This window comes from Syngnathoides biaculeatus, chromosome 19 (genome assembly GCF_019802595.1).
Source record: "Syngnathoides biaculeatus isolate LvHL_M chromosome 19, ASM1980259v1, whole genome shotgun sequence".
Lineage (NCBI taxonomy): Eukaryota > Metazoa > Chordata > Actinopteri > Syngnathiformes > Syngnathidae > Syngnathoides > Syngnathoides biaculeatus.
Window position 1 is genome coordinate 13,141,075 of NC_084658.1, and position 15,575 is coordinate 13,156,649.

Here is a 15,575-nt window from a genome sequence, read left to right on the forward strand (position 1 = left end):
TTCCGCTCGTCCAAATTGCCGTCCGCTGACCGACGCCCCAGATGTGTTCCAAGATTTCCCTCTTGTTTGTTTGTTTGCTTGTCTTGACACATCCCCGCCTTGTTTCTAGGGAATGAACACGTTTGATTGGGGGGGGGGGGGGGGCGCTTTCTTTGGTCCACTTTCCAGGAAATCTCTCTCCTGAATATTTATATCCTGTAACGTTGGGTGCGTTTGATTTGTTCCCGCTCATCACGTGTAATAATAAACATTTGTGCAAATGTCCCATTATATTGCATATGGCCTCGGAGGATATTATAATAAATGATGGGCAAAAGCTCTCCCGCTCCTTCTCTAATGGGGGAGTCATAAGATCTCCGTCTGGCTGCAGTCTCACCCAAAACAAAAGCAAACGATGTTGACAATGAGCGAGTGTTGTCTCAAGGGTGCTTCCCCCAATGTGTCCTTTCTCCTTCTTTGGATCGAATTTCTGGAATGACCTCCCTCGTTATGACGCGGCAGCTTTCTTTCTTTCTTTCTTTCTTTCCATTGTCGCCATGTAAACAACGCGCAGGACAGCTTGATCCCTTCCAAATGGTTGCGGTGTACCCTTTTTGAGTTTCCCCAGTGCGGTGGAAAGAGGATGACTAACAGGTGCCGAGGATGGAAAGAATGATAAACGCTGGCGTCGCGTCGTGCGTGACGGTACTCCAGCTTGCTTTTTATGTTCTTCTGAATTAAGTGGAATTGAAGAAGAGGGAAAGAGGAAGGCTCTTGTAAAATACACAAATTGTTCCACATACACATGCTCTTAATGCAGTTGTTCACCGTGAATTAAATCATTCCATAAATTTAGCTTAAGCAATGACCTGAAGTGAACCCCCATAAAACATCCATCCATCCTTCCATTATCTACCACTTTTCTGGCATTTTCTGGCTTCGGCAGGGATGCCCAGACTTCCCTTTCCCCAGCCACTTCTTCCACCTCCCAAGCCGGCCGAGAGACGTAGTCTCTCCGGGGTGTCCTGGCTCGTCCCCGGAGTCTCTTTCTGGTGGGACGTGCCCGGAACACCTCACCAGGGAGGCGTCCGGGAGGGATCCGGATCAGATGCCCCAGCCACCTCATCTGGCTCCTCTCAATGCGGAGGAGCAGCGGCTCGACACCGAGCCCCTCCTGGATGACCGAGCTTTTCACCCGTTCTCTAAGGGAGAGCCCGGACACCATGCGGAGGAAACTCAATTCGGCCGCTTGTTCTTTCTTGTTCTTGTTCTTTCGGTCATGACCCGCAGCTCATGCTCATAGGTCAGGGTAGGAACGTAGATCGACTGCTAAATCGAGAGCTTCACCTTTCGACTTAGCTCCCTCTTTACCACAACGGACCGATACAAAGTCCGCATCGCTGCAGACGCCGCACCGATCCGTCCGTCGATCTCCCGTTCTGTTCTTCCCTCACTCGTGAACAAGACCCCAAGATACTTGAACTCCTCCACTTGGGGAAGGATCTCATCCCCCATAAAAACGTTTTTTTCACTTTAAATGAGTCTAACTACAATGGAATAAACATATCTGCAATAATATTTTATTACTCTTACAGCCAGGCCGTTAGGCAACACGAATAACGACTCCGTTATCAGTTTGATAGCAAGGCAGAGCACGTGAAAATCTGTGAAATTTTGAGGAAACAATAACTGTCTGGTGAGAGGGGGAAAAAATGTCAAATGGAAAGCCATTCATGAAATTGTTACAAGGGTTTAATTAGTGCCTAATAGTGGCTAAAATTATATTTTCAGAGATATTCTGTTACTTGTAGCATTAGCATTTCAAGCTAATCCAAAGAACACTGAAAACAATTCAATTTGTTTTAAAAAGAAAAAAAAAAAAAACAAGGTTTCTTCTACATCGCCAAAATGGCTTTAGGAGACCCAAAAAAATATATATATATATAGCAGCATTATGGTACAAGTCAGTGAAAATGAAAATATCAGTCATTTTAATTCAATGTACAAACAAAGTACAACTGGTTAGCATGTGCCTCATACGCAATGTAGAAGAATCCTCATCCGAATTTTCAACATGATGGCCGCACTGAACACCTTTTAAGAATGAAAAGCGAGTGGCTAATATCGATCTTTATCAAAAGCCGTTCAACGTACCGGCGCGTGGGACACGGAAAACGCGCTGCCCCCTAGCGGTCGTGGCTTTTGGAAGTCCGTCTGTGCGGATGACGTCAGCAAAGGTCCGATTGTCTTGATGTCTCAAAGATTCTGCCGAGCGATTCTTATCCTTGTGGGTGGGTTTACATTTTTTTTTTTTTTTTGTCTCTCGCCGCTTTGCCCCAAAGACGGTCGGCCAGTGGCGACAAGTGTAAATGTTAGACCCGTTTGATTAGTTCTGCTTGTGTGTGTAGTAGCAACGGACCGGATAATCTCTAGAGTTTTTCTAGCGTCTTCTATTTATTCTCCCGCCAGTCTTGGCACTACAACAAATATTGTTGTGTGTGCGAGCTGTGGTGTCTTGGTCATATCCAGTCACCCTACAAATGGTGCCTAACCCCTGGCTAATAGGATAGTAGCTAATTGGCGTCAAGGAAGTACCGATGGAGCGATACAGCTCGACTGAGTGGGGAGGTGCTACGTTGTTAGTGGAAGTTGCATGTGCGTGCGTCTTACTTCTGACATAAGATTAGTTTGAAATGTTAAACGGTTAGGATTGTAGTCTGTCGTATGATTATGCTTTTTCGGGGTGGGGGGGCAGTTTCTTACAGTTTTTCACTATTTACCAAATAGCGAGCATTTACTGTATTTCACCTCTTTAGCTCGAGGTCTCTAGCTCTTTAGGTCTTGTTCCGGAACACGCTCCTCCAGCTAGCTTGGACCGAAATAGTTTTCATCCTAGCTAAGGACTCGGAAAGCTAAACTTTTGCAGGTTTAGGAGTACCGTAGTTGCAGTTGAGGCGTTACATGCTAAAGGTGCTGGTGTCCGGTTCTTCGGAACCAGACTGCGATTGGTTTTGGTTGCGCGTGTTGAGCGCGATCTCCACCGCCGTCTCGCCGTCGTCTTGTCTGGGGTGGCCGCCGATCTGCTGTCCAAGATGTTTAGCGGTTTTGAGGACGTGTCCCCTGAAGGAAGAGCCGATGAAGGCGTAGAGGAGCGGGTTGATGCAGGCGTGGGTCAGCGCCAGGCTCTCCGTCACCTGCACGGCGCGGTCCAGGACTTTGCTCATCTCACAGTCGGTCACGAGCATGTAGATGATGTCCAGCGCCCTGCAGAGCTTCACCACGTTGTAAGGAAGCTGCGTCAGCAAGAAGACGGCCACCACCGCTAACAGAACGCGCAGGGCCCGCCACTTTTTGTCCCTGCGCACCCCCGGCGCTTGGCCCAGGGCCCGGCCCACGCAGGAGTAGCACACCACCATCACCAGGAAAGGCAGCACGAACCTGAGGGTCACCTCCAGAAGTTCCAGGGTGGCTTTGGCCGGGCGGCCCATGCTGGGCGGGTAGATAGCCGTGCAGTACATCCGGTAATGCGAATGCTTCACCGCCGAGAAGACGAGCTCCGGGAGACCCAGAAAGATGGCCACCGCCCACAGCGCCAAGCACACCAGCATCCACCGGCGCCGCGGCCGGGGGCCGCGGCCGGACCTGCCGGCCGCGCTGTGGGCCACCGCCCGGTAGCGGTCCACGCTGATGCACGTCAGAAGCAGCATGCCGCAGCTGAAGTTGGCGCTGTACAGGAAGGAAGTCAGCTTGCAGGCGGCCGAGCCCAACCTCCACCCGTGCACCGCGTCCGCCGCCCAGAAGGGGAGGGTGACGAGCAGCAGCAGGTCCGACACGGCCAGGTTGAGGATGCACACGTCGGTCAAGGTGCGCAGGCGCGCGCGGGACGCGTACACCGCCACCACCAGGGCGTTCCCCGCCAGGCCCACCACCAGCGCCAGCGAGTAGATGATCGGGAGGAAGATTCCGCCGAAGGAGCGCACCGCCTGCTTGTCGCACACCGAGTGGTCGTAGCTGTAGTCGTAGCTGTCGTTGCGGCCCAGGTCCTCGTAGTCGTAATCCTCCATGGTTTTCTGCATGCGGGGGGGGGGGGGGGGGGGATGAAGAACTGAGCAGGGGAAGGCTTCATTGGAATTTCTCCTGCGTGGCTTCCCTAATGGTTTAATCCTCACACTCCACAAATGAACACATCACTGAGCATTTACTCGCAGTTTTTTTTTTTTTTTTTTTTTTAAATTCCAGTTCTCTCCTCAACGACAACCCACCCCCGAGAGATTTGTCTGAACCTCGCCGCACTAACTTGCACAATCGCTGGAAACGACCGCAAAACGCGACGATTCGACCGCGACGCTGATTTAGTGCTCGAGACTTCCGGAGTTTATTGAACAGATGGAACATTCCAAAACAGGTCAAGTAATTTCCCTGCTGCCACCAGATGATGATTTTATTCAAGAAATGGCGACAATATTAGGTACAGCCGCAGAATCGAACAGAATACACGACCCGAATATCATCCATCCGTCTGTCCATTTTCTTTATTGCTTATCCTCACAGGGGTAGAGGGGCAATTTAGAGTGTTTAATTAATGTTGCATGTTTTTGGGATGTGGGAGGAAGCCGGAGTGCCCACCCGGAGAAAACCCAACGCAGGCACGGGGAGAACACGCAAAGTCCACACAGGCGGGGGCGGAATCGAACCCGGGTTCTCAGAACCGTGAGGCCGACGCTGTAACGGCTGATGCACCGTGCCGCCACCCGAACGTCAACAACGCTTAATTTTGAGCTACACTCTCGACAAGTACTAGGAGTGTTTTTAAAAACATTTTTGACCCATATTGCTATATGTACAAAAACAAATGGAAATGCGGCGCAGTTCTAGATGGCCGCAAAAATTAATTTCTACAAATTAATTTAGAAAAAAATGTAATCCAATAAGGGACATAAAAAGGCCAAGTTTGACTTTGAAATAAAATAACGGCAATGTGGAAAAAAAATGATACCCTTGTTTATGTCATTCATTCGATGTTGGGGCGAATCAAAAATCTGAATTCTTACCTTGCGTTTTTTTTTGTCTGTTGCCAAGCAATCAAATGTCCGACGCTCACGTCGAACTTTGTAGCGTGTCTGCGGAGACGAATTGTCAGAGTGCGAGGGAAGAAAAAAAAAAAAAAAAAAAAGCCAGACGCACACACAAACCGCCGCCCCCTCACTCCGATTTCGCAGAACGCCCTCGCTGCTCGCTGCGCGTGTCTGCATGTGTGCGTGCTTTTGTGTACATACTCAACTCTCCTTCGGCTTCCTGGCAAGTTTTTTTTTTTTTTGTGTTTACGTCTGCACGTAACCGCCGAGGAACGCCCGACCCAACAAAGCTCCTCGGCGGACAAACCCGCGACTTCGCTTGTCCTAGTTAGAAAAGATAAGATTGCAACTGTCAAACTTTGACTTGTGAATGTCACAATGTGCTCATTTTTATGACATTATTCAAACTTTATTCTTGTAATATTGTGACTTTATGCTCTTCACAATGCAGTCGACTTTTGATTGCGCATCACTGACTCTTGCAAAGTTCCCTTTTTTTTTTTTTTTTTTCTACTTCGGCACCCACAATGCAAGATTTTATTGGTTCTACCACAACAAGCCTCCCGGTCTGCTCGGCCAAAATCGGACAATTGTGGTTGTTGTTACCGGCTCGTATGCTACGTTAGTTTAGCAATGGAGCTAATCAACATAAAATGGTAGACATTTTTAACCCGCACTGTATCTCATGGGCGGCAGCTGGTAGAGTGTCGGCCTCACAGTTTTGAGGACCCGGGTTCGATCCCGTCCCGCCTGTGTGGAGTTTGCGCGTTCTCCCCGTGCTCCGGTTTCGGCAACCAGTTCAGGGTGTAGCCCTGCCTCCTACCCGAGCTCGGATTGGCTCCCGCCATGCTTGTGAGGATAAGCGGCATAGAAAATAGATGGATGGATATTACTACTTCCTTCTTGTATTAATGACTCGTTAAAATACTTTTTTTTTCATTCAAACTGGGACCGTTTCAACTCAAGACACTTTTTTTTCCACTAGTCACAACTTTCTCGTATTTTGACTTCTTTCTCGTGTTTGTTTTTCTTTTTTTTTTTTTTTCATGGAAAAGTTCACGGATCAGTTGGTGTCGTTAACGCATCATTTTTTTTTTTTTTACGACCTCCTGTAAAAAAAAAAAAAAAAAAACAACCGAGCCGGAGGTTTGCATAGTCCTCGACTTTTGGAAGACGTATTTCAGTGTAACACCGCAACATTTCCGGCAAAGGGCCTGGGGGTGGTTGGGTGGGGTAGAGCCCGTGTTAGGCAACAGAAAATCAATAAAATGAGGTTGCCAAACCAAAATAGAAGTGAGGAAGGTTGTCGTTGCATTCCAGTGCCGACGGTACACGTTTGGACCCGTCTGCTTGCGTTCAGCACGGCTTAAAGCTGAACGTCTCGCTCGGACGTGTGGGCGCGTGATGCTAAATCCAGCGAGTTTTTGTCGCCTAAACCGTTAGCCTCACAGTTCTGAGGTCCCGGGTTCAATCCCGGCCCCACCTGTGTGGAGTTTGCACGTTCTCCCCGTGCCTGCGTGGGTTTCCTCCGGGTGGGCACTCCGGTTTCCTCCCGCATCCCAAAAACATGCGACACTAATTGGACACTCTAAATTGCCCCGAGGTGTGATTATGATTGCGACTGTTGTCTGTCTCCATGCGCCCTGCGATTGAGTGGCGACCAGTTCAGGGTTTACCCCGCCTCCTGCCCGTAGACGGCTGGGATAGGCTCCGGCACTCTCCTTGAACCTCGTGAGGATAAGCGGCAAAGAAAATGGATGGATGGATCATTTATTGGCGACTATCAAAGTTTGGTTTTCCGTCTTTCCCCTCACAGCAAGTGTTGTAACATCTTGTAATGTCGGCGCTGAGGACGCGTTCAGGCGTCCAACTTTGTCACCCGTGCATCGTTCACTTTTTTCTGAAAGTGAGGACGTCGCGCCGCGGGGGCCGATTGCGACCGGTGCGCACGTCTGGCGTCCACATGTCGTCCGGCTTCGCGTGGGACTCAAAACAGGAAGGGCCGGTCTTTCGCTCGCCGTCAATTCGGAGGTCGCGTGAGATCAAGTCGCCGCAAGTCGACATAAAAGCCGACTTCCGACCATGCGGGGGGTAGGGGTGGGGTGGGGGGGGGGGGGGGGGTTCTGCAATCATATCTCCTTCGAGGACCTCATCTGCCCCCTTTTGCGCTTTTCGTTTCCCCACGAAATGTAAATCATCGTGCGGTCGGTCATCAATCCGTCACTGCACGGCTGTACTTTTCCAGCTGGGGGGGGGACTCACAAAAGGGTCACGCAGCGGTGAGGCAGAGCTTCTAATATACCGTGATGGGAGGAAAAAAAAAAAAAAAAAAGGATTTTTTTTTTTTTTTTCTGTGGTCCTCGTAGGCGCTGGGCACCCTCGCTGCAAAGTGGCCATTGTGATGTGTAGCAGCGCCACCGAGGACGCCCGCAGCAGCAGCAGCAGCAGCAGCAGGTCAGTTGAGTTTGACTTATGATAAGAAAATCGATGCTCATTGGCTGATATTTATTTACATTTGGGGGGGCGGGGGTTGCTTTGTTTTTATTCCTTTTGTTCTCCTGTCCCAGTTAATGTTAAATATGTCACTGCTGCAATACAAGGAAGTCATAATCGTGTTTATTTAGTGCTCAGAGGTGAGCGCCAATTACAAAGAAAAAAAAAAAAAAAAAAACACACCCGGGGATCGACGGGAATACGGCAACTCCAGTTGGACAAAAAACAATGTGAATATTTTGTGTATTTTTTGTTGTTTAATGCTCGCAGGCACGCCCGACACACGATGCTGCTGGTGCCAATGGACACGGCGGGCGTGAAGTTGGTCAGGCCCCTCACCGTGTTCGGGCAAGACGGTAAGGGCGCCGCTGGTGGGGGGGGGGGGGCACATTCCCAAAAGGATCGAAAGAGAGAGAAAGATGCCTTTCTGCATAACACTTATAATTACACTGGATATAAACACACACAAAAAATGGACACACCCTCGTTTAAATGATTGGTTCTGTGATGTGAATATAAAAAAAAAAAAACAAATATTTTGCAGCTTTTTCCGCCATCAGTGTAACTAATAACCTGTTTAGCTCAATTTAAAAAAAATAACTTAAAATGTGGGGCGAAAAAAAGGTATGTGAACAGACGTGTGTAGTTTGTTCATCCACTTTAAAATTGATAAATTTAGGATTTACATGAATGTACAAAGGTGAATGAATGAATAAAAAATTAATAAAATATAAAATTATATTTATTATACATTATAGTAGATATACATTAATCAAAGATAAAAAATGTGATCTTTTTCTTTTCCAATGTTATTTCTGGAGTTAAACTTACAGTTGACAACAGTATGAATGAATGAATAAATAAAATAAGAATATAATATGAAATTGTTATTATACATTATAATAGATAAATATACATTCATAAAAGATTAAAAATTTGATTTTTTTTTTTTTTCCTTTTTCCGATGTTATTTCTGGAGTTAAACTTCAAGCGTTACTTTAGTAAACATCCCCTTGTCCTTGTCCTCATTTTTATGATTTATCGTCCAATGAAATTGCTCGCTCGGAATATGACCCCCCCCGTTGGATAAATAATAATTGCCGGCCTCCGTAAGCAATCGAGGAAATAAATGTGATAAACGCTTTGGCGGTCTTTGATAGTTATAAATCATATGCAACAGTTTTCACGACCGAGTCTTGAATGATTAACTAATATTAAAATTAATATTAAAACTACTGAACTTTGACGTGACTCCGATGTATGGCTTTTCGTAGCAATTTGTATCAAAATAACGCAAGTATAAATATCATTCACGATTGATCTAAAGCGATCCGTCTGCGTTTCTTCCCAGACGCCATCCACGGCGGCCATTTTGAGGTGCACTTCGACAACGTGCGCGTTCCCGCTGCCAACGTCATCCTGGGTAAATTTCATAATTTGCTGCCGCTTTTTTTTTTTTTTTTTTTTTTTAAATCCACTTCAGTTTGTTTCATTTGCGGTTTGTCGGCAGGGGAGGGCCGAGGCTTCGAGATCGCGCAGGGCCGTCTGGGTCCGGGCCGCCTGCACCACTGCATGAGAGCCGTGGGCCTGGCCGAGATGGCGCTGGAGCTGCTCTGCCGGCGCGCCGCCTCCAGGCGAACCTTCGGGAAGAAGCTCTACGAACACGTAGGCGAACGCTCGCCGATGACGCGTTCCGTGCACTGTTTTAAAAGCAAAAAAAAAAAAAGACTGGATGGCTCATTGGCCACAAGAACTGAAGTGGCCATCCGCCATCTTGATACTCCCAAAACAAGCATGCCGACGTGTGCGGTGTGACCGTGTGAAAATATTCCACAGGTAAATTAGAAAGATTTACTCTTGACACTGTTAAAGTTTGTTTGGAAAAATATAGCTAACTGATTGACTTAAAATGTAATGTTTTTATGACGAAAAAAATTGTTAGTTTTCGGCGATGTTTCTGATGATAGTGCTTCACAGCATGTTTTGGGAAAAGTTAACCTGTCACGAAAATTGGGCCCGCGGTAATATGGAAGGTTTCTTGCTGGTCACGGTGTTGTATGTGAGCCTTTTTTTGGCTCACCAAATCGAATTAAAAAAATCCTTCACGTTACCAGAACGGACGACCAGTTTTAATTGTCAAACCCAACCCGTGGACATTTCCCCCCCCGCACGCTTTCAAGAGTACCAAGATGGCGGCCAACTGGCTTCAACCGATCGACGTATCCAGTCTTAAGTCTTATTTTTTGGATCAGTGGTTCCGTGACGTGCACGCGTGTGGTTAGGAGGCGGTGGCCCACTGGATCGCAGAATGCCGACTCGCCATCGAGCAAACCCGCCTGCTGACCCTCTGCGCCGCCCACGCGCTCGACACGCTCGGCGGACGAGCTGCTCGCAAACAGGTGAACGGCTCCGATTGGGTTATTGACACTCGCATATGTCCAATTTCATTTTCCTCCAAAGTATGTGACACGCTTGTGTCGCACGTTCCCGTGCAGATCGCCCTGATCAAGGTGGCCGCGGGCAGGATGGCGTGCAAAGTGGTGGACCGCGCCATCCAAGTGCACGGGGGCGCCGGCGTCTCCGGAGACTTCCCCCTGGCGCAGATGTGAGTTTCCGCTCGCCGCAATCAATCGAACACAAATCACAAGCTTTCCTTCCTTTCATATTTTTATTTGTTCAATTGCAGGTACTCCTACGCCAGAACGCTGCGCATCGCCGACGGACCGGACGAAGTGCACCTGTCCAGCGTCGCCCGTCTGGAGCTGAGGGATCAACTCGCCAAAGCCAAACTGTGACTCGGCAAAAAGGTCCGTGTGTTCGAGCGCCGCCGTGGCCGTGAAAGGGAGGATTCCTATGCCAGTGACACCGAAAGCGCATCTTGTTTTCTGGGCTCGTACGACAATTAAAAGGTACTTGAATGAATGCGTGCACGGCCTGGAAAATTTTACTCTTGAGCTCTTTGGATACAAAATAGGTGTACTTGGCATTTCTGTTATTATTTTTATGCTTTAGTAAGTTTCTTTCGGCTTGTGAAGATGAAACACTCATATTTGATTGGCACAATTTTTAATGCCGGACGCAACCACCCAGCGGGATTCGAACTCACGACCCCTGGTTTACCAAACCAATGCTCTAACCGCCGAGCTACGGGGGTGCCCTGCTTTAGGAGCCCATAAAAGAACTTTTCTAAAGAAAAAAAAAACCAAAAAAAAAAAAACCACATTACGATGACGAGCTGACGAAGGATCGCAGACATGTTTAAGAGCCACCGTCCCCGCGGCAACTACAAGGCGGTACTTTTGTCCTGGCTTTCCTCTTGCGTTTGGTACCCGCCCTCGGTGGGGCCTTTCTCCGCTCCCCTGCAAACACAAAATCGGATCAAAGCCGACGACGTCATCGGGTCGCGTTCGGTAGGCCTCACGGTCGCAGGGCGTGGTCCTGAAGCTCGGCGTCGAGGGTCTCCGGCAGCAGCAGGCAGAGGCCCGACGCGCCCACCGACACCACGCCGTAGACCAGCATGGGCAGGCTGTGGTGGTAGCCGTTCAGCAGCCTTATCAGGGGCGCGAGGATGCCCGCCGTCCGGGCGCAGGTGGCGTTCAGGCCCAGGCCGCTCTGCCTGCCGATAGACAATTGAACGGCGGAACGGTCGATCAATAGAGCTGATCAGTTGAATTGATGGGGAGTCAATTAGTACACTCGACAGATGATCCTGTTGATAGACAAATCCTAAGCTTTCTCTGAACGTTGATATACATACACGACAGATAAACTGAATTAAAGATTTAATATTTTGGAGACTTTTCACACGAGTCGGCTTACCTTAGCGTGGTCGGGTACAGCTCGGCCGCGTAGACGAACAGGATGGACGAGCACACGCCGGATGCAAATTTTCCAAACACGGCGATGGCCGTCGTGACGACAGGAAGTTCTGAAACCAGTGACCAATGTGCTTCCTCATAAAGTTTGTATGTATACACGTATACACATATATATATATACACACACACACACACATATATACATATATCTCCACAAAATAGTATCTAGAATTGTTCAAAGTTGAGGCGGCGTCACCTTTAGGCACGGCGAGGAGGGACAAGCAGGCCGCGCCCCCCAACAGGAAAGCGACGGCCTCGCACCGTCGCCTGCCAAAACGTTGGATGAGCGGCAGCGAGCTCACGCGGGCCAGAAGCTCCACCACGGCAAAGACGAACTGCGTCAGGTAGATGCTCAGCCCGAAGTTGCCCACGTTCAGGCTCAGACCGTAGTACAGCACGTTGCCTGCGGACCTGCGAGACCGACAGAACCGGCATTCAATGTAGGACACGGGTCAAGAATTTTAAATCACAAACATTATGAGAAATGTTTGAAAATTTAAACTGTAAGTGGATGAAGCGCCGCCGCCCCCCCCCCCCCCTCCTTTCCCTTATCCTCACATGGCCCCAATCCTTCAAAAACAAAAAGGACAACCTCCAACCGACACCGCGTTGGCAAAATTTAACAGCGCGCCATAAAAAGTGGACTCCGCGTGGGCAGAGTCCATTTTGATATGGTCAAGAAGCCAAGGCTGAACGGACACCTGACACCGTCGTAAAGCGGCCTTTTTATTTGCAGTTGCGGGATGTGCAAATCCTCACCAGATGTAGCACATGACGAGAACTCGTCTTCTCAGGTAGGAGATCCTGAAGAAATCCAGCAAGTTCCCTTTTTTGGGTGTCGCCAAATCCATCTCCATCTACGCAGATGACACGCCTCGGTTTTTAATCAAGGACGATTCATTTCGTTGGACCATAATCGCCCACCTTGTCCAGCAGCGCCTGCGACACTTCCCTCCCGTTGACTTTTGCCGCTTTGCGGATTTCTTTCACCGCCTCGTCCTTCCGCCCTTGAGTCATGAGCCAGCGAGCCGATTCGGGGAGAATCCTGGCGGGTCGGGTTCAAATGCGTCCCGCTTCCCACTTTCGCACTCAGATTGTCGTCGGCGCGCTACTGACCAGAGCGATACGGCCAGGACCGGAAGAAAAGGCGTGTAGAAAACCAGCTGGAGGATCCTCCAGTCGGTGATCAGGTAGGCCAGACCGGGCAACGCCATCAGGCCGACGGGGTAAAAACTGTGGCTGACGATGGTGCAGATGGCGAACTTGGACGACTCGCACCACTCGCCCGCTGCGGCGACACAAAAGAGGGACCTCGTTGATGCCGGTCGGAAAGTCGTCAAAAGATTTTGTCATCAATTCGTGTTTTCGTTTACGCACCGATCACAAATCCGTTGTTGATGAGGCCCGACAGGGCCAGTCCGCACATGAACCTGAGAGCGATGTAAACGTAGACGTTGGGAGCGAAGGCGGCGCTGATGCCCGACAGGGGAAGGATCAGGTGGCCGAGCAAGAAGACGAAGCGCCGGCCGAACCTGCAGAGGAGGCAAATAATCAGCATCATAATCATAATTTCTGATGAATTTCAAATGCGTGTAATCAGAAGGAAGGACCTGTCAGCCATGGCGCCCAACACGAGAGCACCGACCAGAAGTCCGGCCATGTGGACCGACTGGGACACCTCGATCATCGGGCTTCTGTCGCACACCAGATTGAACTAATTGACAAGTGGGGGTGGGGGGTGGGGGGGGGTCCAAAAAGTATATTTTTAGCAAAGGTGACGTTATTTACTGATGAAGTGGAAGCACAGACACTTGGATAGAAAAAGGAGGAGCTCAAAGTAGACGTCAATTCAACTTATGGATCTCTAGAATTAGACGAGCCCCCCCTTTTTTTTTTTTTTAGGAGGGGGGGGGGAGACAAGCATCGTTGCTCCCATATTTCATAAGTTGAACTCAAATACATAACATACACATTTGTGTCTCAAATCTAAATCTGAGTGGGCACCAGAAGATGCCGAGTAGACCGCATCGCTGTTGGCCACTTGCAGTTATCCTGTTCCACCAGCAGGAATTTTTGGCTGAAAACAAATTATTTATATCCAAATTTTTCAACTCACCTCCGTCGCAATGCTGGACGCCCCGGTCGGCACCTCGAACTCGGACCCGTTGAGGCAGCCCGTGGTGGAGTTCAGCCCGTACAGCTCGATGGTCTCCAGGTCGGCGTCCACCGGCGCGTACATGACGCAGCTCCGGAAGCTTCCGTCCGGGTCGGCGGGGACGGTGAGCTCCTTCTGCCTCTCCCGGGTCAGGTTGGCGTCCGCTCGCTCCAGGATCCAGTCGGTGTTGCAGTAGTTGGGGAAGTCCAGCGCCGTGAAGACCTGGCCGATGATGTCGAAGGCCACGAAGACGCTGGGGACGCACAAGGCCGCCACCAGGCGCTTCTGGAACAGGCCGAACTCGCCGATCTCCTTGAGGACGTGCGCGAAGGTGCTCATGGCGAAGGATAATGCGCCGCGCGACTCGGGCCTTCGGCGTTCTACCGCCTCGCGTTAAACATTAACGCGAGTAATCAGTCGATTTCTTTTCGATGCGGCCGGCAGGAATCATATCCAAATGTATAAAAGCTTGGCCGGGCCGCGAGGTCGCTCGAGGACGCGTGCCAGCGAGCTCACGTGGGAGCGGCACGAGTTGGCGTCGACGAACCCCCCGCGCGGGATTTTAAAGGATGCAATCGTAGATCAATATAAAATACGGCGTGTATAAAAATGAATAAAAGCTGTAATAGAAATATAAACCCTAACATGAGAACCGAATAAATGCTGATGCTAGCAGATTGCGCATGTTAAAATAACTGGAAAAACAACACATATCGAAATGTATTTTAAATGCCGTATCAAAACTATATCAAGCAAGCGTATTAATAAAAGTTGGAAATAGTTGGTTCCATTGCTTTTTTTTTTTTTTTTAAATCAGTTAGGAAAAATGAGAAATAAATTGTACTAGGTTTTGGAACATTTTTAAAAATGCTCAAAAAATACTTTTAAAATCAATTCAAAGATTTCATTATAAAAATATACATGTAGAAAAAGCTATCAAAATACTTTATCACTCTCGTCTTAGGGTTACAAATAAATTGTAAAAATAGATTTGAATGTGTCCACTATTATTATATTTTATATGTACACATATAATTAATAAATATATTTTCAAAAATGAATGATACGTACTAACCATGCATCATTATAGCCATCCATTTTCTTTGGCGCTTATCCTCACAAGGGTCACGGGAGTGCTGGAGCCTATCCCAGCCGTCAACGGGCAGGGGGGGGGGGCACACCCTGAACTGGTCGCCAGCCACTCGCAGGGCACATGGAGAGAGACAGTCGCTCTCAAAATCAGACACAGAAGGACACACACCAAAATATGTCAACAAATAATACAAAGTCAATAAATAGGTCACAAAATGACAGTTGGCTTGTCTTCTGTGTAATCGTGACTGACGCATTAATTATTATTATTTTTAATACAGAGGCGCCGTTTTGTGTCTATGTGTGTGGCAATTTAGTGTGTCCAATTAATGTTGCACGTTTTTGGGAGGAAACCGGAGTACCCGGAGAAAACCCAACGCAGGCACACATGCGGGATCGGGACCAAACCCGGGTCCTCAGAACCGCGAGGCCGACGCATTACCAGCTGGTCCACCGGACCGCCCACGTGCTAGCCAATCGGCGTTAATTAGCTCGGTTTCAAACAATGACTGCGAAGGAGAAAACAGCAGTTAAAAACAACTTTAATACTTGGTGTAAAACACTTCTTCCTCTTCTAACAAAGTACTTAACGCTCGGTGCGATTTTTTTTTTTTTTTTTTTTCCTCCTCAATGCCCAAAAGTCATTTCGTGCCGGCAGCTCAGACCGGCACGATCATTCGTTATTGATTGTAAAGAATCGCTTGGAAACAAAAACGAAAGCACGGATAGCGATTTAGTCATTACTACGCTACGACATCACAAGCCGGAAAAAGCGGTTTTAAGAGCCGCAAAATACTCGGTAAACACGCCTTACGGTGGTACAAACGCACCCTTGACAAGCACACATGTCCATTTTGTTCTCTCTTTGCGTACAAAAGGCAAAACAAAAAATAATAATAATAA

At 48.6% G+C, this 15,575-nt stretch overlaps 3 protein-coding genes across 8 annotated transcripts in view; 1 reads left to right on the forward strand and 2 right to left on the reverse strand.

Moving 5' to 3' along the window:
• Nucleotides 1-10,374, forward strand: part of nphp3 (nephronophthisis 3) — a 29,630-nt gene extending 19,256 nt beyond the window's left edge. For 4 of the 5 annotated variants that reach the window (XM_061805483.1, XM_061805481.1, XM_061805480.1 and 1 more), the window contains 7 exons: nucleotides 7,421-7,501; nucleotides 7,814-7,903; nucleotides 8,899-8,970; nucleotides 9,058-9,212; nucleotides 9,830-9,946; nucleotides 10,043-10,152; nucleotides 10,234-10,374. In XM_061805483.1, coding sequence (XP_061661467.1) covers nucleotides 7,421-7,501; nucleotides 7,814-7,903; nucleotides 8,899-8,970; nucleotides 9,058-9,212; nucleotides 9,830-9,946; nucleotides 10,043-10,152; nucleotides 10,234-10,342 — 734 coding nt within the window. In that variant the 3' untranslated portion in view covers nucleotides 10,343-10,374. The remainder of the gene's footprint in view (nucleotides 1-7,420; nucleotides 7,502-7,813; nucleotides 7,904-8,898; nucleotides 8,971-9,057; nucleotides 9,213-9,829; nucleotides 9,947-10,042; nucleotides 10,153-10,233) is intronic. The other variant, XM_061805482.1, reaches the window with a different exon arrangement.
• Nucleotides 1,484-5,264, reverse strand: LOC133492789 (atypical chemokine receptor 4-like). The gene is made up of 2 exons (XM_061805495.1): nucleotides 5,031-5,264; nucleotides 1,484-4,049 (listed from the first exon to the last, which is right to left on the reverse strand). The coding sequence occupies exons 1-2, from the start codon at nucleotides 5,229-5,231 to the stop codon at nucleotides 2,937-2,939; spliced, it is 1,314 nt and encodes a 437-aa protein (XP_061661479.1). The 5' UTR covers nucleotides 5,232-5,264; the 3' UTR covers nucleotides 1,484-2,936.
• Nucleotides 10,375-10,754: 380 nt separating the features above from the next.
• On the reverse strand, nucleotides 10,755-15,088 carry LOC133492784 (solute carrier family 22 member 13-like). 2 transcript variants are annotated; one of them, XM_061805485.1, is made up of 11 exons: nucleotides 14,656-15,088; nucleotides 13,542-13,892; nucleotides 13,036-13,139; nucleotides 12,803-12,957; nucleotides 12,542-12,713; nucleotides 12,350-12,470; nucleotides 12,185-12,282; nucleotides 11,622-11,836; nucleotides 11,367-11,475; nucleotides 10,969-11,163; nucleotides 10,755-10,906 (listed from the first exon to the last, which is right to left on the reverse strand). In XM_061805485.1, the coding sequence occupies exons 1-11, from the start codon at nucleotides 14,656-14,658 to the stop codon at nucleotides 10,831-10,833; spliced, it is 1,599 nt and encodes a 532-aa protein (XP_061661469.1). In that variant the 5' UTR covers nucleotides 14,659-15,088; the 3' UTR covers nucleotides 10,755-10,830. The 2 variants fall into 2 exon arrangements, with proteins under 2 accessions (XP_061661469.1, XP_061661468.1); XM_061805484.1 differs by lacking the exon at nucleotides 14,656-15,088 and having other exon boundaries at nucleotides 13,542-14,363.
• Between the last annotated feature and the right edge of the window lie 487 nt (nucleotides 15,089-15,575).